Here is a 23,238-nt window from a genome sequence, read left to right on the forward strand (position 1 = left end):
AGTCTTCCTCCCCAAACCCCAGATAGTGAGCACTCTACTTTTGTTATGCACTATCTACCCGCACACTAGCAAAGCATCTCATATCGGCAAACTTCCCTAGACTAAGGCATCACAAATCAGGCCACTCTAGTCCTATCATGAATACCTAGTCTTCTAGCATGCATAACAATTCATATCATATAATATTGTAAGGTATTTTGGGGATCTTTACCGTTCGGGCGCTGACTGATCGTACACACTGCTTCTTTCTTGTTTACCACAAAATCATTTATAAAACTTTATGCCTTTGTTTTAAAAGTTTTCCTCAAATCCTCGGTTTGAGTTCAGTTACGCCCGAAGGTGCACCTGAATCCCTCAAACCAAGGCTCTGATACCAATTGTAACAACGTAAATTTTCAAACAAATTTTTCATTTCAAAATATAGTATTTCCATTCAAAACAAGGCATAAACATTTTAAGTGTCATGTCAAAATACAAATCGTCTAAATCCCAAGATCATAAAAACATCCTTCAGTGTGTACAGATCACGCCGGCGCCTTCCCACGGTCCTCGCTAGTACCTGAAACACATACATAACAACTGTAAGCATAAATGCTTAGTGAGTTCCCCAATATACAACTTACACACATACGCCTTTCCAGGCCCTGACCTTCCGGTCCATGTGTCTCTGGGGACTTCCGTCCCTGCTGGGTAAACCTTCCGGTCCTACCCACGCCGACCTTCCGGTCCATAACACAACGCCTTCCGGCCCATAACATAATCGCCTTCCGGCCCATAACATAATGCCTTCCGGCCCATAATATAATCGCCTTCCGGCCCATAACATACATAGCACGTATAACAAATAACTTACCACATATATCACATATCATATCTGACCTTCCGGTCACACAGTCAAACCCTTCCGGGTACAGTATAGTGAGAAGACTCACCTCGTGAATATCGAAAGCTAGCAAATCCCGAAATCACTCGTGCTCGATCTGCCGAGCTACAATCTCCCTATAACATCATATATCTCTTATTAACACTTTTATCTTCTAAGTTTGACTATCCCTAAGAAGTCAGGCATAGGTCAACTCTGGTCAACGGTCAACAGTCAACTTGACCGGACTCGGCGAGTGCTAGGGCGACTCGGCGAGTCTAGACGTCCTCACCAATTCTCTAAGATTCCCCTTCTACTCGTCGAGTATCCTCCTTGACTCGACGAGTTCCTCCTGGAAGAATCGCGGGGCCACCCCGACTCAACTCGCCGAGTCTGAAGAACAACTCGACGAGTCCCAGTTAATCTTCAAGCTACTCGCCGAGTCTGTTCATCGGACTCGGCGAGTCCATGCCATGCAACCGCTCAAACTGCTTTCTAAGGTCAGAACTGCTCCGACCATTCATAGGTCTGGCCTTCCTAGACTGATCCATCACGTAAGGTCCTCATTTCGGTGCTCATAATACACCCCATGACTCATAATTTACATTTTGACCTAAGGCATAAGGATTCCAATCCAAAACCTCCATTGATTCCCGAAATGCTCAGGCATGGGACATTCTGGACTTCCAAAGATCCCAATACAGGGTTCCAATCGTTTGGGGGACTAAGGTAACATTCAATCTAGCCACAAAAGGGTTCAATAAACCCTAAATCCATATACACATCAACATAGAAGAATGTAACTCGAATTATTACCTGAATAATGTGCTCTCTGTGTCCCCAATCCTCAGAACGTGACTTCTCTTGTTGTTCCCTTAACCAAGCCTTCTCTTCCTTGCAAAACAATACTTCCAAAATCAACAATGGTCTTCAACCTTGCTCCAGATGCTCACAATCGTCTTAGGGTTTCTCTCAGAAGGCTAGGGTGAACAATGACGGCCATAAAGTCCCTCATATATGCCCCAAACCTGAACGGTTAGGGTTTTCGCTAAACAGCGCAGACTCGCCGAGTCCATATCCGGACTCGTCGAGTCCAGTCGCGAACCCGCGACCAGATCTGCGATCCTACTCGGCGAGTCTAGGCTCCAACTCGCCGAGTCCCCTCTTAAAACACCCAAAAACATAATTATAACAATACCTAAAATTTCGGGCTGTTACACTCTAACATATACCATCCTAACTACCAGGATGCAAACATAGCAAAGCAATAACATAACAACGATACCCAGATTACAATCCGATAAAGGGCCGGTCTTGGTGCCGTAGACCCTGTCGATATAGTGAGGATAACTCACATGCTACTGCGGACTGAAGAGATAAGACCAAGCTGCTCCGACCACTGACATGATCTACACCACTAGCCAATCACCAAAACACTGAACTCAAAACAAATGCCAACAATTACCAAAATGCCCTTGGAAGTCAACTGGTCAACCCTGGTCAAGGTCAAAGTCAAAGTCAACCTCCTGACTGACTCTACTCGCCGAGTCAACCCGCTGACTCATCGAGTCCCCATGCTCAGAACTCCCAATCTGTGACTCAACTCGCCGAGTCGCCCCAAGACTCGCCGAGTCCAACAAACTCTGAGTCCTTTCTCACTCAACTCACCAAGTCATCCCTTGACTCACCGATTCATAGCTTAACCAGAAAAAGGTTAGGACCTTACGACCAGACTCACCGAGTCCAAGAACAGACTCGCCGAGTCCAAGACTATCTTCAATCAACTCGCCGAGTTGTTCTTCCAACTCGTCGAGTTCTTGCCCATCTTCATGCAACTCGCCGAGTACACCCTTGTGACTCGCCGAGTACCGCTAGGTCTTAATCCATACAGAGGCTTTCCAGGCCATGCAGATGACCCAAACCATAGATCTACCCTTCTACAAACCATCCATCACGTAAAGTGGCAAACTTTACGTGAATCCAAAGAGATTTAAGCATATAACACTCTAGGGTTAGGGTTTGGGACAAGATGGCTTCACCAATCACTCAAGAATAGGGACTTTAATGCACTCTAGAACTTCTCCATTCCAGATCTGAGGTAGCAACCTCAGATCTAACCTCCAAACTCCAAATATCACAAGCTATGCTTTCCAAAAACTCCAAAATGACGAATCTAGAAGAATAACAGCCCAAGCAACGAAATAATACCTCAAAAGAAAGCTGCAACAGAGGAGTAATCCAAATCCCTGCAAAGCCCCTTGCTCCAAGCCTCTTAACTCTCCAAGATCTCTTCCACAAACACTCCTCCAAGGTTCAAATGCTCTCAAAATCACTCACAAACACGCATTAGGGTTTTTTGGACTTCAAGGGAGAGTAAGGAGGCTGGGAAGAGGGTATAATGTCTTTTATATAGGGCTCAACCCCCGAAATTAGGGTTTTCACCACACAGCACCAACTTGCCGAGTCCAGCCGCCGAGTTGGCCACTTAACACGCGACCAGAATCGCGACCCTACTCGCCGAGTCCACCCATAGACTCGCCGAGTTTCCCATTCACATTTTTCACTTTGAACCCTGAACTTGCACTCCTGAACTCGGGATGTTACAACAAAGACTTAAAAAAATCACAATGTAATACAATTGATTCACAATTTAATACAGTCAATTCACAACTTAATACAACTAATTTATTGTTTAATATATAAAATTCACATCTTAATATAATAAATTTACAGTTTAATACATAAAAATTATACATTTACAACTATCTTCTCAACTTAATAGACTAGTTCATACATTATTTCACAGCTTAATACTTTAAAAACTCATGAATTCACAACTTAAAAGTTTATATTTTCTTATTAATAATAGTTAAAACTAACATTAACATAACTAAACAATAATTACAACATTAAAACAACACAATTTACAACTTAAAAAGAAGAGTTTTTGACTAAATAAGTGTGTTTTAAAATTTTATTTACCAAATAGGTGTAGATTCAAAAATATTTACCAAAATGATGTAGTTTTAAAAAATTATATTTTTTTAAACTTTCATTTTGTTTTTACTTATTATCTTTTAAATATTTTTTGACCTCTTTTTATTAAAAAATTGCTATTTTTATCATTTTTTTTATAAACACCATTTCTAAAAATAATTTGGTAACGTAAAACCAAGATTGTGTCACTACATTTAACTTTTAAATTTTCCAAATTACCATATCGTTCTACAATTTTTTATCATCATCTCTAATTATTATTTTTCTAATAATAATCTAATAACGTAAAACAAAGATTTTATATCATTCCATACTTAACTTTTTAATTTTCAAAATTACAATATTGTTCATCAATTTTTTTATTCAATGCAAATTTCTTGCAATAGTACTGTATTACCTGAACATGAACATAATAAATTAGTAATTCAAATCAAGATTTTTTGTTGCATAATCTTTTAACAATAAAGCTTGAAATTTATTTTCATATGGTTTGCGTATCACTATATAATATTCAGCGAGAAACACCTACCCCACAACCTAAATCATGTTCGGAACTAATTGGCTTGGATGTAGTTGATAGCTCACATATCATAAATATATACAAAGAAATCCATATAACATAGGTACCAAAAGTGTAATTAGGTATTAAGATATTAAATATGATTTCCATAATCAATATTTGTAATAAAGCTATTTAGGATATTGTATCCAAATAGGAAACTTTAACTAGTTTTCTTTTAGTTTTAGTATGTTGATCAATTTTCACATAAATGAATCAGTTGCAAAAAGTTTTTTTAAAAAAAAAGTCAAAAGAAAATTATTAAAACATATGAAAATAGAATAAAAGCAAAGTTTTAGAAAAATATAAATTTTGAAACTACATTCATTTGATAAATATTTTTAAAAATACATCTATTTGGTAAATAAAATTTTAAAACACACCTATTTGGTCAAAATCTCTAAAAAGAGTTGAACTCATAGTATTTGAAAAAACATTAACATGATAACACACATTATAAATTCAATTTACATCATAACAACTACAAAACATAATCGGTTTAAAACATTAAATTCACACCTTAACAAATAAGATAATAAATTGGATTCACAACATAATAGCAGGTAAAACTAAGATTAACAAAAGTTATATATATATATATATATATATATATATATATATATATATATATATATATATATATATATATATATATATATATATATATATATATATATATATATATTAAAACATTAAGTTCACAACTTAACAGAAGTAAAAACAAGTAAAACAAAAATTGACATACCTAAAAGAGATGGTTGTGAGTTAGCGGTGGTTCGCTGGAGTGACGAGGTAGCAGCGGTGGTGGTGGTTGATGATGATCTCTGATGTGGTTCCTAAATTTCGCCGAATATCATTAATATGGAGATATAAATCATAGATCTAGAGATAGACATCATAGATCTCTCACCAGAGAGTGTAGATCATCAGAGGTCGTACATCAGGACCAAAACATTTCAGATCTAAGATCCTCGTCGATGAAATCGTAAATCTGATGTTCTACCTAGGGTTCTGGAACGACAGACATCAAAATGAACAATGTTTAGGTTCTTCTCTAGTGAAGGTGAAGCCGCCAGAGAAGGTAAAAATGGTGGTAGATCACGACTATGGTGGACAGGGAAGACTAGGTTGTTGTAAAATGGTGGTATAGCGCTGGTGATTGGAGGTGATGGCGTTGGAAACACCGACGACGACTTGAAATCGCAGAACCAACACCAGAGATGAGAAATTGGAGCTGTCAAAAGTCGAATTCTCTTAGATCTAACAAGATCTAGACAGATCTAGACTAGGAACACCATCAGGGACAAGAAAAACCATTGGAATCGCTCAGATCTAACCAGATCTGAGCAAGAAGAACAAAGGAAAGTCGTCGGAATCAACATTTGTCGGAGATCACATACATCAAGTAGTTTTTGGTTCGAACAGAGCTCATATATTTGATAGTAGAAGAAAATGACATGAGAATTTCGATGGTGGCGGTCGACGGTGGTGGTGGAGGCCAGAGAAAATGGTGATAGAGTTTTTGTGTTCTTGAAGATGGATGGAGAGAGAATGTGAGAAGTTGAGAGAATATATTATTTTGTTTTTGGGACATTATGAGAGAATGTCATTAGATCTAATCTAATAGATCTGAACTAATTTAATGAATTTTTTTAAATGACCATTATGCCCTTTTATCTTTTTGCAATTTATAAAAACATTTTAAAAATAAAAATATTTGAAAAGACAAAAATAAATTTAATATTAATGGTTCTCAAGGTTTTTAACATTTAAGGGTTCTCATTTGATTTTTTTTTCTTTATAATAGTATTGATATATTTTTATACATATATATAAAATATGATAAATTCCTGTATGAAATGTATTATAAGTTATTGATAAATGATGAAAAATTAATTTAATTTGTTGTATATTTGAATGAAAGAGAAATATCTTTTTAATCAAAATAGGTTGGTTGCTATAAACATAGTTTTGCAAAATCTTTATTCTAATAAATGAATAATTTTAATTTTCTTTTGTCAAGTGTCACTCTAATACAACTTCTAATTAATATTATGTCATGTGTCATGTATATATATTAGACAACTAATTTTAAAATTCAAAATTATATTTTTTTTAATTATATGTTAAATTTGAAGTTATAATAATAACTTTAAAATTTGATATATCTTTTAATTAATAATTTATTTAAAATGATTTATTTAAAATAATTGATTAATAATTATAAATTTATCTCTTCTAATAAATGAAACATAAAAATGATATGTGTTAATTTTTTAGAATGTCTCTTTGACACGCATCATTTTTCTATGATTTTTATTATTATTATTTTTTTGATAACAAATCAACTTCAAACTTCAATTAAGATTTTGAAAATAGAAATCATATCCTAATAACATTATTATGTTTATTTTGCTTAATAAATTAATTCATAATTACTTACAATCGACAATATATTGGTTTTTTCTAACATTTATTATTTTTTTATCTATATAAATATATTGGTTTTTTCTGACATTTATTATTTTTTTTACCTATATAAAATTTTAATTATACCGATCGTCACGGGTTATAACCTAGTTTTTTTATTATAAAAGCTTAAAATTAATTTTATAATTGTGATTTTCAATAATTATAAACAAATATAGGGATATTGAGTTTTATACATAAATTACGTAAATATCCCCTTGCAATGCAATGATCAAAAACCATTTGAATAATAAATAAATAAAGGAAAAGTATTGACTCCATTTTTGCATAAATTTCATCCTTCAAAACGAAGGAACCACGCCATACTCTACCTCTACACCATAACTACTACAATCAGACGCCGCCGTAAACAACCACCTATCGGCATTCAACTCCGTCGTCGACTCCGTTCGCTTTGCAAACCGGCCTTTGATCCTCGGCCGCTGCTCAGCATAGGCCTTCCGTGAGGCGTATCGAATTTTCTTCTCGAATTTTCTGTTCTTCCTCTTCTCCCTGTACCTCAAAACCCTAGCCATTCTATCCATACGCTTTGCTTTGTACTCATCATTCGCTCCTTCGTTGTTTTTCTCCGATACGACGCCGTTTACCGGTAGCATGAACGGATATGATACGTTTAACATCGTGTTTTGCTCTGGTACGACGCCGGTATCCATCGATGATGACGATACCTGAAATTTCGCGAGATTTACATATGAATAAAAAAAGCCAATATCTGGAGCTTGGGGATTTGGATTTCGATTTCTATTGAGATGTTTACGTTATGGCTGCTGCTTTTATCGTAGGAATTTGTAGTTGATTTGGCGAAATCGACCTCGAATCGAGTTCCCGGTGATTGATGATCATCAACAATTTGTCGCGGTTGTGAATTCTTCGTCGGCGACGTTCTTTGTACCGGAACCACGCAGTCGTTAACTGAATCATGGAATTTGCTTTCGAGTCTAACCTCCGTAGGAACCGCGAAGCCAAAATCGAAGCCACGTTCAGCGGCGGAAAACAGATCAACCCTTTTCATATCTACCGGAATTTTCAAACTAACATGATCTTCCTTGCGAACGAAGCTCTCGAATTCACTGCTTCCATATCCAGAGACTGAATGCAGCACGTTGCCGGCGGCAGTAGTCTTCACAACAGCCTCAGCCGAATCATAAAACGGCACCACCGGAATCCGAACGTGACGCCTAGCAAGCGGATTCACCGAGTGTATCTCCCGATCGCAAGTGACACATAGCGCGGCGGCGTCCGCCTTACAAGTGACATACGCCGGAGACTGTTCACACAGCTCACACATCCACACACGCTCGTGTCTCGTTTCGTTGTGCAGCTTCTTGTCACACACCATACACAAAAAGATCTTATCTTTACAGCAAAAAAGCAAAGCTGAAGCAGACTTGCAAGAATCACATGGCTTCGTTTTCGCCGCCACGCTCCACCCTGCCGGAAAACACTTGGTTCCACCATTACCACCGCCACTGTTTTCCTTTTCCATCATCTTGAATTCTTGATCGTTGATATAAGATAATTGACTGGTCGTGCTGTGTCTTGAAACTTGTGGTTGTTGGATCTACAGTTGGAAGAAACTGGATGTATGTGAGTGTGTATATCTACACAATTGCAAGGTTAGTATTTAGGAATGTAAAGTAGTGGAAGTTTAAGATGACACGTGAAGCAATGATAGCCATGAAAAAGATTTGATAAATATCTACAGTAGATGAGGAGGCTGCCGACGTTAAGTTGGGCTCTCCGATAGTTGGGAAACAGGTAAATGTCGTCATTACACGTGGAACGATCGTGCCCACACACAACTTCAAGCCTAGAATCTTTGTTACAAAAATGGTGGATGGCTCTCGAAGGAAATGGGTTTGAGTTCCCAGCCTCCCATAGGGTTAGGGTAAGTGCTAATATCGACAAAGTTGCAAGAAAGGTCTTCTATTTGGACCAAAACTTTGGGTTAGCATCACTTTTATTTATTTATTTATTTATTTTTTGTAAATTTGGTCTAATTTTTTTAAAAATGATTTTGTCTTTATTATTTAATTTTCTATTTTTGTTTTATTACTTGTAATTAAAAAACAATTAAAAATAAAACAAACATAAAATACTCTCTCTCTGGGTTTAATATTACCACAAACAAAATTAACACATATCTCGAAGTGGATTTGCAAAACGAAGAACCTTCACTTTTATCGATTTTGTTCAATTTATTAGAATAAGTTAAAAAATGTTCCAGTAAACACACACAGACACAGTTATACATACATCAAGATTAATTTGATTTAAACAAAGAAAACAAAGCTCAATCTCATTAGTTGTGAAGTCGATTAGAACTAAAAACATACACACACAAATATGAATATGAATCTCAAGAACACTCATTTTTTCCTGAGTTCAAGAACAAGAACATCACATTGACAAACCCAGAAATCATTCACGAACCCATAAATCATTTTTTCTGATATGATGAACTGCCCTTCACCACCACCTGAATCGACATCAAGAAATATTTCAAACAAACCCAACAACAACAATCGAGATAGAAGACGAAGAAGGAACGAAACATAACAAACGCAACAATAACAAATCTCAACCCTAGATCATGATTTCGGTTGCTTTCTCCGACACATTCACTCAAAACAGGCACCGGGAGAACAAAGTTAGGGATTTCCGACCCTCTTAGAAAGAGAAAGCTTAGGAGAGAGATGAAAAGTCGATGAAATCCATGAGAGTTATGACTCTAGAAACCGCCGCCTGAAGCATAACCACCATCACCTGAAGCCGGTAGGAGGGAGTTGAAGAGACACAAGCGAAGACGAAAAGAAACAGAAATGTAGATCGGATATTAGAGCTACAACCCTTCACAAACATAGATCGAACATATATGCTATCGTCAGAAAACCCTTTGTTGACCAACCCTTCATTGAAGAAGGCGAAGGGACGTCTCTAGTGGTGGACAGCGTCATCGTCTTCGTCGGATGAACAAATTTAGATTCCAGCTTGATCGTTTAGGACAGCTTTGATAGAGATGACATATTTGAGGGTAATGAGTGCTTGGTGGGCAACGGTGGAGATGGTAGATTTGAGGGTAAGAGACGTGTCTCCGAGGGATGCGCAATTTTCCGGTGAATAAAGATTGGGCACATCTGAAAGAAAATGGAAGCATGGGAAGAAGATAAATAGGTCGAGTCTTGAAGAGAGAGAGAGAGAGAGAGAGAGAGAGAGATGGGGAGAGAGAGAGAGAGATTTTATTTTTTATTATTATTTTTAATTGTTTTTTAATTGCAAGTAATAAAACAAAAATGAAAAATTAAATGATAAGGGCAAAATCATCTTCATAAAAAATTCAAACCAAATTGGACCAAACATGCAATAAAATGAAACTTTTGGACCATTGATGCTAGCCCAAACAGTTTTGGCCCAACATGTTAGTTTTAACATACCACAAGGACCATTCTTGCAATTTTTTCAAAGTTATTTATTTAGAATTAATGTTACAGAAAATAAAATATTTAATGAAAAGTTAATATGGTTTTTAAAGAGTAGCAATTTTGTGAGAATGTTGCAAAACATTACAATGCTGATTCGGTGATTTCAAATTAATCACGGCCGGTCATTATATGTAATTCCATCAGGGAGGAGGGATCATTCCCTCCTAACCCACTTAACCCACTACCACATTACTTTTTATCTTTTATTATTTTTTTTATTTCCCAACCCACAACACATGGAAATCATATCTTTCTCAACACACTCAATTAAAAAAAATACAAAACAACTAAGGTACAAGTTTTAAAACATATGGTACAAGAGAAAATGAGAGAGAGAGAGAGAGGGGGGGGGGGGAAGTAGAAAGAGATGATGAAGTGGGTTAGTAAAACCAATTAAACAACCCGTTGAAGTGAGAGTGGTACCGACGGTAACTCTATTGCTAATTAAGATTTTACCTTGATTGTTTTGTATTTTTTTTTAATTGAATGGGTTGAGTGGGTTCAAAAAGATAGGGTTTCCGTATGTTGTGGGCTGGGAAAGATGAAGAAAAATAAAAGAGAAAAAATGATGTGACAGTGGATTCAGTGGGTTGGAAGTGAATGACTCCCTCCTCCCTTAGAAATCAGAGATTAAGTCTGAATTATAAAATGACCAAAATACTTTTAATTTGTCATTTTTATTAATGGTAGTGTATCACCCCAATAAATCCAAGAACCAAGCAATATGGCCAACATATATTCATAACCAAGTCGAGCAACGATGCACCAATAGCAAGAACAAATGTCGATGGAGTTAAAACACACTTGAGCCCAAAGTAATGCAGAAACGCCAAAAGTGTCATCGTGCATCACCCACATGAAGCATCTAATAAGGTAGGTATTTTAAAAGTTTCTACAACCCAAAAATTAAGAATGTTTCTAAGAAGATACCATTGCATGGGATGCATCTAATATGGTAGGTATTTTAAGAGAAATCATTAAATCCCGCCTTAGGCCCTGTTTGATTTGGATCTGACTGGGTCAGGTCAGACAAAAATGTCTGACTCGATCAGCTCCATGTGTTTGATATGCCTCAGTTTTGTATCTGACCGGGTCAACAATGTCTGACTCGCTCATACCCAAAACAATTGCTGACTGAATCTGATTGAAATTCATTCCACCATCGCCCCTGCACCACCCTTATCATCCTTCCTTAACCATCAGTTTAATCCCTGAAAAGGGAAAAGGAAACTAGAACACAGGCGCACAAAAAAAAAAGATATACGAACAGAGGTTGTATTTGATCAGGGGAAAAAGACAACTCAAAATTGAAATTAAGCAGTTTTGGTCCTTGAAGATACCCATCGTGACCGAATCTACCACAACTTTAAATTGTCTTGCGTAACTAATTTATGGAAATTACTAGTTGGACCCTGAACTTTTATAATCAATTATTATTATTATTATTATTATTATTATTATTATTATTATTATTATTATTATTATTATTATTACTACTATTATTATTATTATTATTATTATTTTCTGTTATTATTATTATTGTTATTGTTATTGTTATTGTTATTATTATTATTATTATTATTATTATTATTATTATTATTATTATTGTTGTTGTTGTTGTTGTTGTTATTATTATTATTATCCATAACTAGAGCATCATGGTAAAATGGTCATTTTGCATCAGTCAGTACATTCAGTCAGATATACAATCAAACAAAATGGTTTCTTACTCAATCAAAATTTATTACTCAGACAAACCTTTCTCAGTCAGCAACTATCAAACGGGGTCTTAGTGTCGACTAGTCTTCGAGCATAATAAGACAAAAAGATAATAATAATAATGAGAGACCAAGTCGGTAACATAATGAAGTTATCAACTCAAAGTTACAAAGCTCATCAAAGCGGGAATCCTTCGAGAAGAAATATTCCTAGCGTGGATTTAAGTTCGTCTTTCAAGGTCATCACATCCTCAGATCAAATACTTTTGATACCAATGAAATCTACCCAATGTTATATATAGGCATCCATAATAGGATTTAATAGTAGTTAAATAGATAATGACTTCCATTAAATTAGAAATGCTAGTAATGACATGGAAGGGATTTGAATGGAAGAGTCATATATATCATTGAGTGATTTATTAGAATTAGTCTTTTTATTTTTCAATTAAATTTCAAACAAAAAATATATATAATCATATTTTCATCTTATTTTTATATTTGATTTTTTATTTTTTTTAATTAAACTACAAATAAAACTAATCATATTTTATGTATCATATTATTTAATATATTATATTTTTAGGTGTCGTGTTTTTTCAAATCAATAAATCCAATGAAATATTTAAAAATAAAAACTTACTGAAAAAAAAATATAGCAGTTACAAATCTAATACAAAGTAATTTCGATAACATATTACATTAATTGAGGAACGGACTTGATGAAATACTTGAAAAGCATGCACAGAATAATCAAAAAAATTATGAACGCTACCAAAAATCTACGGAATTAAAAAACGTGTAAAAAGAAGTAAAAAATACAATTAAAAAAATCAAGCATGAAGACGACAAACTTTTTCATGATTCGAGTATCATGTCAAAGGAGGGACAAGAGATTTTGTCACACCCTAAAACCGGAACGGCGGAAACGTTCGGGGGGGAGGACGTCATGTTTAGTATCACAAGACATGTATAATAGTAAGCAAGTAATGAACAACCATTTCATTAGAAAGAAAGTGTTTACAAAGTATGTGTTCACAAAACATAGAGTACATGTAACGCCCGTAGATCCGGGCTAGTCAATTTAGAGGCAATAGGGGTCGAAAACGACTTTTCGACAAAAGATTATTTAGAATAAATAATCTTAACTAAGTTGTAGACACTACTAGAAAAACAGCCTTTTACGACACTCATTGCGCGTCGTAAAAGGCTCAGACGACGCGCAAATGCGCGTCAAGGAAGGCCCTGTCATAAAGAGAGACGACGCACTTTTGCGCGTCGTCTATAGACGACACTCATTTACGACGCACAATTACGTCGCGCATTTACGACACGCAATGCGTATCAAGGAAGGCCCTGTCATAAAGGAAGACGACACACATTCGCGTGTCGTAACCTTACGACGCACGTGTTAATGACACGCAATGCGTATCAAGAAAGCCCCTGTCAAGAAAGGCCATGTCATAAATGAAGATGACACACATTTTTGCGTATCATAATTTTTTAAAAAAAATATTATATTATTGATTTACTAATTTTTAAATTAAATAATACCTTAAAAATCTCATAATACAAAATAAAATACCATAAATAACAAAGATAATTCATTTCACTAATATGTCAAATACAAATAATTATTCCAATATTGAGTAATTGTAATAAAGGAAATGAACTCAAGAGAAGTAGAATTTATATACAATCACATTATCTAGCTTACTATGTGCTAACAACTCTCTGTGTGTTTGCTTTTGCTTGAGTCTTGTTTCCTCCAAAGCTTCTAGCCATGCCAAAGTATGAGTCTTGCTTTTGCTTGAGTCTTGTTCATGTCCAAATCAAGTAAAACATTGCTAACTTATATTCATCAAGTCCTTGCCGTGAAGTCTTAGATAGATGCTTAACTGCAATATCCAATCCTTCTAGCAGGCCCTAGAGATCAACCTGCCAAAATAGTACAGCAAATTAATCAGAAGATGAGATGCTACCTATAGGACAATCCAAAAACACAGTAAATCCATGGACTTACTGTGGATCAATAATTACATACACCAAAGTAATGAAAACAGATGTTTGTTGGCCACACAACACACATAACAAATGTAGCAGAAATGACACATACCTTCCTGGAACTGAATTGAAGTCACCACAGACGAACATTGGAATATTTGCACTTGCAATTATCTTTTCCAATCCTTTTAACAGTGTGTGAGCCTTCAATTTTCACATTTATATAGTTTTTAAGTTATTAAACAAGAAGAAAAAGTGTATATATACAAACAACAAGAGATACTTATCTTCTTTGTTGTCATTTCTCTTTGACAAAATCTACACTAAAAGAAATGTGTGCATATATGTTAATGTCAAAATTCCTATGAGGGCAAAATGGTTATAATAATTCGGAACAATCCGGAAGAGTATTTTTGTCCGAGTGGAAAGTGAATCTTGATTTTATACATTTATATATATATATATATATATATATATATATATATATACATACACACACACAACACAACACAATATCAATGTATGTCAGTGTGTGTGCTAATAATCGAGAAGCTAAAGAGCTTCCTAACATGGAAGATAACATGAAAGTAGCAAAAATGAAACCATGTGGAATGTCTTCACCATTTGGGCTTAAAGTAGGTGTCCATAGAAACACAAAAGTGTACATTGAACCCTCGAATAAAGATTGTATTGCACCCAATAATGCTATCTTTTCATCTGTTTTTACACAAAAAAAAGAAACTATTAGGTCCAAATTTAGAAGGCAGAATGATATGTATGCATAATTACAAGATTGCCACTTTGGATTCTTCATGCTTCTCCTGTATACAACACCTGTCTTTTATATTCATGGATGCGCTTGACTTGAATGTCAAAAAGGGTATTTGGGTCAAATGTTTCGCCTGTTACTTTCGATATGTACTGTGCTAATCTCTATTTAATGGCCATTTTGGCTTAATCCCATTCAGCTTTAAGTTCTGGATTGTATAAGCAATTGACCTGAGAAATTACCAACATGAAACCATTAAAACTGAAGAGAAATTTGATAGAAAAAAGTATAGTTGAGTATCAAGAATTCAAGATTATGTCCCCTTGAAATGTTGGTGCTTTTAAGCAAATCAAGAAGCATATCAGAGTTACTGTAATAAAGTAACTTGTCAACAACAGATAGACACCCATAACAGATATATAAATCCACCCCAGAATCAACAACCTGTTCAGAAATGAGAAGAAAAGAAAGGGTGTATCAGGGAAATTGTAAAAGTTAGCAAGAAATCAGTACAACATGATTGACAAATGATAACCAACCTGGATCAAGACATGTAATAAATCATTCCCAAATTTCTCTACAAGATCAGGATGAGTCACCAAGAAAGCTTCTTTTTCTGCAGCTAATGGAACTTCTTGATTTCTAGATACAACTAGTAGAAGCTGAATCAACAACTTCAAAACTTCATGCATTTGATTATAATGTCCATCAATTGTTCGAGGGGAAGGGACTCCATGTGAAAGGTCATATATTGACAAGATCTCTTTCAAAATGCTACTTATATTAAGATCAAAAAGTGTCTTCACAGCCACCATAGAACCAGAAGCAAGTTTAACAAGTAGTCCAATTAAACCCTACATAAAAATACACAAGAGTTCTTAAAAAAGATTGGAAAAAAAACAAAAATTGCTAAAAATAGAAGAAGATGGACATACAGTATGACCAGAATAAGATAGAGTGGTATGGTTGATCAGGTCTATAAGATATGCCACTTGATGAATCAATCCATGTTTAGAAAGTTCATCAAGCATTTCACTTGATTCTTGTACTCTTTCTGCTATTTTAATTAAGCATGTAGCAACATGTTCAACAAGCTGCAATCGCAAGAATATGTCAGTAAAGTACAACAGATTATAAGAAAGACCATAATTATATTTATACCTGATTTTCTTAGCTGCAATCACAAGAATCAGAAGATGTTGAAATCAATGAGGTTTTTGAAGCTTCTAGAGCGATCTGCCTTAGCTGGCGTAAAGCCTGTCACATATTCAATTTTTTATTAATTAAGTAAAATGACATAAGGGTATATTTGGAAACGTTATGGATTTAAAATGTTGTATTACCATCATTGTTATTTTTTTTTTGAGCGAGAACAGTTGGAGATCATATAAAGGACGCAAGACTTTAGGTACCCTCCATGCCTAATGAATGATATAATAAAGTAATTTAGAATATAAATGGAGTTTAAATATGAATATATTTGAATCTAGATATAGTATATAGTAAAATGACATAATTATATAATAAAGTAATTTAGAATATAAATGGTTGCTTACCTCTACATTAACTTTGTCAAAAAGCTCAAGCTTAAGATCATACTCATGCTGACCAGCTGAAGCGGATAATGTAAAAACACCTTCAGGAGCAATGATAATAGAAGAAGCGTCTCAGCAAGTGTGTTCACTTTGGGAACAGGAGCTGTTACATGGAGCTCAAAGAAACAAGAATGCACTACACTTTCAAGTACCAAAGCTGAATATGTTTCCTTGACTGCAGCTGCATGTCAAGCAATGTGAATGAGAAGGGTTTTAAAGGAACTTCAACAAGAACAAGCTGGACGTGGTTGATCATTTAGAAAAATGCAAGAATTAGATTCAAGAAATAGGAAGTAATTACCCTGTACATGACTTCGACCCCATAATCTAGACGTGGTTGATCATTGAACATCAATGCATCAAGTTGGTAATGAACAAATTCTTCTCACTGAACTAGATTGTGAATAAGAAGGGGGTACAAATGCCTCTCTTTTCGTTCCTATAAGTGACAATAGAATGAGTATTTGGAAGAAACAGAAAATAGGATGAATGATATAAACTTGTGAAAAATGATTACAGAAAGTCAAAGGAAAAGTCAATAAAGTTTCAGTCAAAGGTACTTACGTGCAAATCGCTAATGAAGACGAGTTAGTTGCAAATCGCAAATAAACGATGATAAACATGTCGAACCCTATAATGGTCTGAGTAATTGATCATGCCGAACCCTCAATCAAACAAATTAACGTATCATTAAGAAAGACATAGTAATTGAAGATGGAGAAAAAAACATCAAATTTCCCAAAATTCCATAGTTGAACAACAAATCGGTTTAGAAAAAAAAATAAGGGAACGACGAAATAATGGTTACCTAAAGTCGAATTTCAAATTTCTCTTTCTTTTTCTCCCACTCTATTGTTCTTGTTTTTCTTGTTGTCAGCTATCTGCGTCTGCTGATTCTTGGTGACAGGCAAAGGAGGTGACATCGAGGGTGGATGGCCGATGGGTTTTGATCGGAGTTGACAGAGAACAGCGGGTACAGACCTGAAACTGAAACCAAGCTAGTAGCATCAAGGCGAGTATGAAACCGAAAAGGAGAAATTAGGTTAGAAATCTTCACACATAGACAAGAACAGAAAACCCTTACACTGGGTAATCGATGTAGAATTAGGGTTTTATCAACATCCGAGTTACAATAACTACATTCTATAAATCAAGCAGAAATTGGGGGCTTATAAGGAAAAAGAAACTCCTCAATTGAGTTGTAACACTCGAGTCGCTGTGAAACCATTTAATCCGAACAAAATTACGTTAATTACACAATTGTCTCTCAGGTGGGTGTTTGAAACCATTAGGCAAGATATCGTCGGCCCCCTTTCGGCGACTGTGCAACCCATCAATAGCATAACTAAATAAAATAAAAAAAAATTATAGGATTGGTGATGATATTAGGGTTTTTTTGGGTATTAGAGTGATATATATATATATATATATATATATATATATATATAGAGAGAGAGAGAGAGAGAGAGAGAAAGAGAGAGAGATAGAGATAAAGATAGATAGAGAGAGAGATAGAAAAGAAAGATGGAAATAAGGAAGAGGATAACAATGGCGGCCTTTCAAACTTTTGGCATTTTCGTTTCCCCCCAGCTGCAAAACAAGAGAGCGCGCCTTTCAATAAAAAAATATAAAGCGGCATTCCTAGATGACACCCATTTTGCCCTCCGTCTTTTTAATTTTTTTTGTTGGACAATAATTTTAGGGCACGCACAAAAGCGTGTCTTCTATCCTTCAAATTTTAGAAGATATGACATTATTTTTAGGGCATATGCTTTTGTGTATCGTAAATCACCGCGTGTCATTGTTTGTGTGTAATTAAAGGGCTGTTTTCTAGTAGTGAGAATATGTCACAAGGTTTCCGTACATATAAAGAACGCCGAAATCCGAGTTATAACGAAGAAGTTATGATCCGTCGAAGTTTCGCGACAGAACCGGTACGGCACCGGGAAGCGTACACTACTAGAAAAAAGGCCTTTTACGACGCTCATTGCGCGTCGTAAAACGCTCAGACGACGCGCAAATGCGCGTCAAGGAAGGCCCTGTCATAACGAGAGACGACGCGCATTTACGACGCGCATTTATGACACGCAATTATGACGCTCATTTACGACACGCAATGCGTACCAAGGAAGGCCCTGTCATAAAGGAAGACGACACGCATTCGCGTGTCGTAACCTTACGACGTGCGTGTTAATGACACGCAATGCGTATCAAGAAAGCCCCTGTCAAGAAAGGCCATGTCATAAATGAAGACGACACACATTTTTGCGTATCGTAATTTTAATTTTTTTTTTTAAAAAAAGTATTTATAGTTTTACTAGTTTTCAAATTAAATTTGCATTTCATGTCTCATAATAGAAAATAAAATACCATATACAAAAAATACAATACATTGCACAAAAGTTAATATCATACAAATAATTATTCCAATAGACAAATGTAACATGTCAACATTTTTTATATAATTAACTATATTTTTACCCTCAGAATCGTAAATCATAATAACAAGCAACATAACTTGTAGGAGGCAAGGTAGAGGTCTGGCCAGATGGCCTAGCATGATAAGCACCATCCATTGTGATATAAGGTGAACAATATGTTGCCCCTAAAGCTCCTGCAGCACCTAAAGCCCCAACAGCACCAGCAAAAACAGGTAGCCTACAACAAAATTTCACAATTTTATCCATTTACTCACCTAACTATTATTATCATAAATATTTATTTATTTATATATATTTAAAGTACCATGTCATTTCTAAATTCCCTATTCCATTGGGCTGAGTAACATAGCCAGGGAATGCCATGCCAACAGCAGGAACTCCAAGCCCACCAAGACTTTAATTCTTTTAAGGCACCTCAACCTGCTACTCCCATTGCACATTCTATGAGAAAAAATATAAAATCAGAAGTGAGTGTTAACATTTAACATTTTCTTTTACTATATTTTTCTCTTTCTCTTTTTTCTTTTGACATAAAACTATTAAAATCACATGGATGAATCATAAATATCTTATGTTAGGAATAATATAATTCCATAGGATTTGGAAATGGATTCCATTCTAATCTTTTTTTTGTAAATTTTTATTTACATTTATAGGATTAAACAAACTACAATGACATCAAGTGTCAATAAGGGCACTACAGGTTTCACTTTTAGGAGCGATAAAGAGAAGAAAATATGTTAAAACTTCATCTTGTTTTCTATGTCAATAAAGAGAAAAAAACAACTAACTTACTAACCTTCATAATATTCATTCCATCATTCAAAATTCTAAGCTTCTTATTTAGACTACATCTTGAGCTTTGTAAAGATGTCAAAAGGTGAGTCAACGAAAAGATCATAAACTTATAACAATGATAGAAGGTTATTAAGAAACTTTTTTTGTTAAATGGTAAATCTAATATAGTCCTAAACTACTCCAACTTCCACTTAAAGTCTCAAACAGGAGTTGAACCCTTCATCAAAAGAAGGAAGGGCAAAACTTGACAAAAAAAATGGAGATCAGACAAAGTAGTTACCTGTATAGGAGCATTGAAACTTAAATAAATCAAAAAATTGTCATCGAATATTTGGTGGGAAACTATTAAATTAGTGGACTTTACCTACAAGCTAAACAAATAGTGATGGTAAATTAAATAATACTTGAAGAAAAAATATGTATTAGAGAACCAGACCAATCAACCTTCATAAGTGCATATAACAATCGCCACCATATTCTGGGTGTTGTGTCCCCCATCGCCACCACATATTTCCATTGCCACTGTATCTGTCCCACCACCACCACCTTTTCCTATCAACATATAAAACCCACAAAATTGTAAGTAAAAACTGAAGAAAAAAAATGTAAATCAAGATGCCATAAGACCAAAGATAGCAGATCCAAAAATATAGAATTAACACAAAATAAGATCAAAAGGGTAAGCCGAAGAAGTCAGCTATTCCAACAGGCAGCAACGTCAGATGCCTGCCTGGACTGACCAAGGCTGAGGTAGCGGCTAAAAAACAAAATGTCGAAGCTTGAAAATTGAACATTAACTAATAATTCAAAATCTATTTATTTGTATCAAGAAAGTTTCAAATTGTGAAACTTCTTGCAATATTGTAAACATCCATTTTTCTGGATTGGGTTTAATTCGGATTTGTAGCTCACTGTAGTTGAACGTATGTACTGCTTCAGGAAAAAATGTAAAATATATGAGTATGAAGAACTATGGGATTCATGCTTGTATATGTATGTGATATGAGTAAGATTACCACACATGGATGGGGTAATTCCAAAAGAGATTGATATTGCAATTCCACAGAGGGCAACAGAATCAATGCCTCTGCTGGTTGAATAAAAACACGTACATGATTCACTGAACATGTTCATATACATACATATCTATAGAGTTTTATGAAATAAGAGACTAAGGATGTGATTTTATTTTGATGATACACTTGTAGAAGAACTGGCAGCAGATGAACCCTACATGATAGTTTTGGATTTATGATGGGCAGGAACTTAACTTAAAGGGGTACAAGAAACAGGATAAAGATGGATGAAAAAGAAGAGGATAAATATGGGATAAGTTAAGAAAACTGAGTAACTCGTTTCTTGACCATACCTGTACTAAATAGCCAACAACCAAAAAGCCCTAGAATGAAAATGGATAGAACAACTAATCATCTTACCTCTGCCTTCCCCATACCTGAACAAGTTAAAACAAAAAATCAAGTTAAAACAAAACTAGATATAATGATTCCTCTTTTGGTATAACACCAGATGATCCACCCTTAAAGGCAGCACCTTTTCTGAAATCCACCCTCATACCATTAGAGAGAGGTTCTTCACAAGACAAATTATCCATGTCAGCTTCCTTTTTGTTTCACCACCAATGCCATCACAAACAATGTTGATGTTTTTCAGTTCAGGTGGGACCAAATTACCCTCGGTCTTTGGCTTCTTCTCGTTTCGGTCAACTTTAATATCAGGCCTATTAACTGTCTTCACTTTTTTTATGCACAGAACCACAACTACTATCCTACCATTTTTCTTTTTCAGTCAAATACAAGAGTTCATAAGGAAGAGGGGATAAAAGTAGACCTCCAAGAACCGGAAATGATGTCATCATCTATTTCAGAATCAAAAATTCAAAATTAAAATCTTACCTACATAAAAAGACGATCAAGATTCAATAAAATATTAGGAGCTTTACCAACCTCAAGAATACTAGTGGGTGATGCCTCATGAGGGCTGCCATTAGGCAAGTGACAAAAATCATCACTGTCTACAGGACTAGCTTCCAATGATGATGAAGGGGAGAGATCAAGGCCAAGTCAACTGTAGATGGCGATGGAGTTGAGGTAGGGTTTGTGGAGGCTTCGCAATCGGCAATAAATTGGTTAATCAGAGAGCAATGGAAAGGAACTGGGGTAATAACCCCCAAATTAGAAGCAGCTGAATTTCGGAGGGGGGGGGGGGAGAGGTGAGCGGAGGTCGTCGGTGGGAAGTGAAGCGGTGGAGGTTTGAGAATCCAAGAAAATCCAAGAAATTTGTCAAGAAACGTATACATGTACTCAAGTTAATAAGACACGAGAGTACCTTTGGCGGGAGCGTTGATAAATAAAACCCTAGACGAAGGATTTCTGGCTTATGTAGCTGATAACGCAGGTTTATGAGTTTTTTTGGTGGGTATTCTTTTTATTAGTGGATTCATCTTACTCGATCTCACATAATGATATTGATTTCCTGCTTCTACTCCTAGAACTTGAATGATAGCTCTTCTTCCTCCTCCTTGACCTGGAATCATATGAATCATCTGAATCATTGATGAGAAGAAATTGAAGATAAAATATGGAAACATAGGTGGAGGAGAACAAGGGAAACCAGATGCAATAATTATGAAGGCCAAGACCGCCTAAGAAGTGATCGATGCCAAAAAAAAATAGGGGGGAAACAAAAATCGCTAAAATCGCATGAGAGAATCCTTGAATTTTAGGGAAAATACCACCGGTTGTTTGGGATTTTTCTTAGTAGCAAGATTTTTTTAGGCTTGTTGTAATGAAGATGTAATGAAGTCGGTTGTTGTGATTCTTTAGGCTTCAAAATTGATAGATTTTTTTTCGATTCTTTCAATTTTGAATCAGAAAATGAGAAAGAGTTAGGGAAATCAAGAGTGCAATGCTCGTCCTTGTTAGGTTGAAGATGAAAGATAGATAGAAGATAGAAAAAAAAAGGCGGGTTTTCAAAATTTTGGGGATTTCATTTCCCCCCTTGTCTACTGAAGGCGCGTTTCATTAAAATTATAAAGCGACAGGTACAGACGACGCACGTTTAAGATAAAGCGCCCTCCGTGTTTTTAATTTTTTTTTCTTGAGACACTAAATTAAGGGCACGCAATAAAGCGTGACGTAAATCCTTAAATTTTTTGGAGAGATGACACTATTTTAAGGGCACGTCCTTTTGCGTATCGTTAATTATCGCGTGTCGTAAAAAGCGCGTCATTAAAGGTCTTTTTTCTAGTAGTGGTAAATAGTGAATTTACGATAGAGCGAGATTTAGCCTTAGCAATCTAAACGAAAATAGTAGAGTATGTTAAACTAAGAACTTCGATAAAAAGAACTCCCAAATCTGGCGTCGTATGAAGAAGTTATGATTTTTCGAAGTTTCGGATTAGCGGTGTACAGCCCGAAATTCGAATTTTAGTTCGAGCAGTTTTTGACTTACGCGACCTAAATGAGAGTTGAAGATCTCATTAATAGCAACTCAACGGTAAAAA

At 35.4% G+C, this 23,238-nt stretch overlaps 1 protein-coding gene across 1 annotated transcript; it reads right to left on the reverse strand.

Moving 5' to 3' along the window:
* Window positions 1–7,116: 7,116 nt before the first annotated feature.
* Window positions 7,117–8,702, reverse strand: LOC111894783 (zinc finger protein CONSTANS-LIKE 3). Its single transcript, XM_023890881.3, has 2 exons — window positions 7,666–8,702; window positions 7,117–7,576 (listed from the first exon to the last, which is right to left on the reverse strand). Exons 1-2 carry the CDS (start codon window positions 8,395–8,397, stop codon window positions 7,190–7,192), a joined length of 1,119 nt encoding a protein of 372 aa, XP_023746649.1. The 5' UTR covers window positions 8,398–8,702; the 3' UTR covers window positions 7,117–7,189.
* Between the last annotated feature and the right edge of the window lie 14,536 nt (window positions 8,703–23,238).

The sequence above is a fragment of the Lactuca sativa genome, chromosome 8, assembly GCF_002870075.4.
Source record: "Lactuca sativa cultivar Salinas chromosome 8, Lsat_Salinas_v11, whole genome shotgun sequence".
Taxonomy (NCBI): Eukaryota; Viridiplantae; Streptophyta; class Magnoliopsida; order Asterales; family Asteraceae; genus Lactuca; species Lactuca sativa.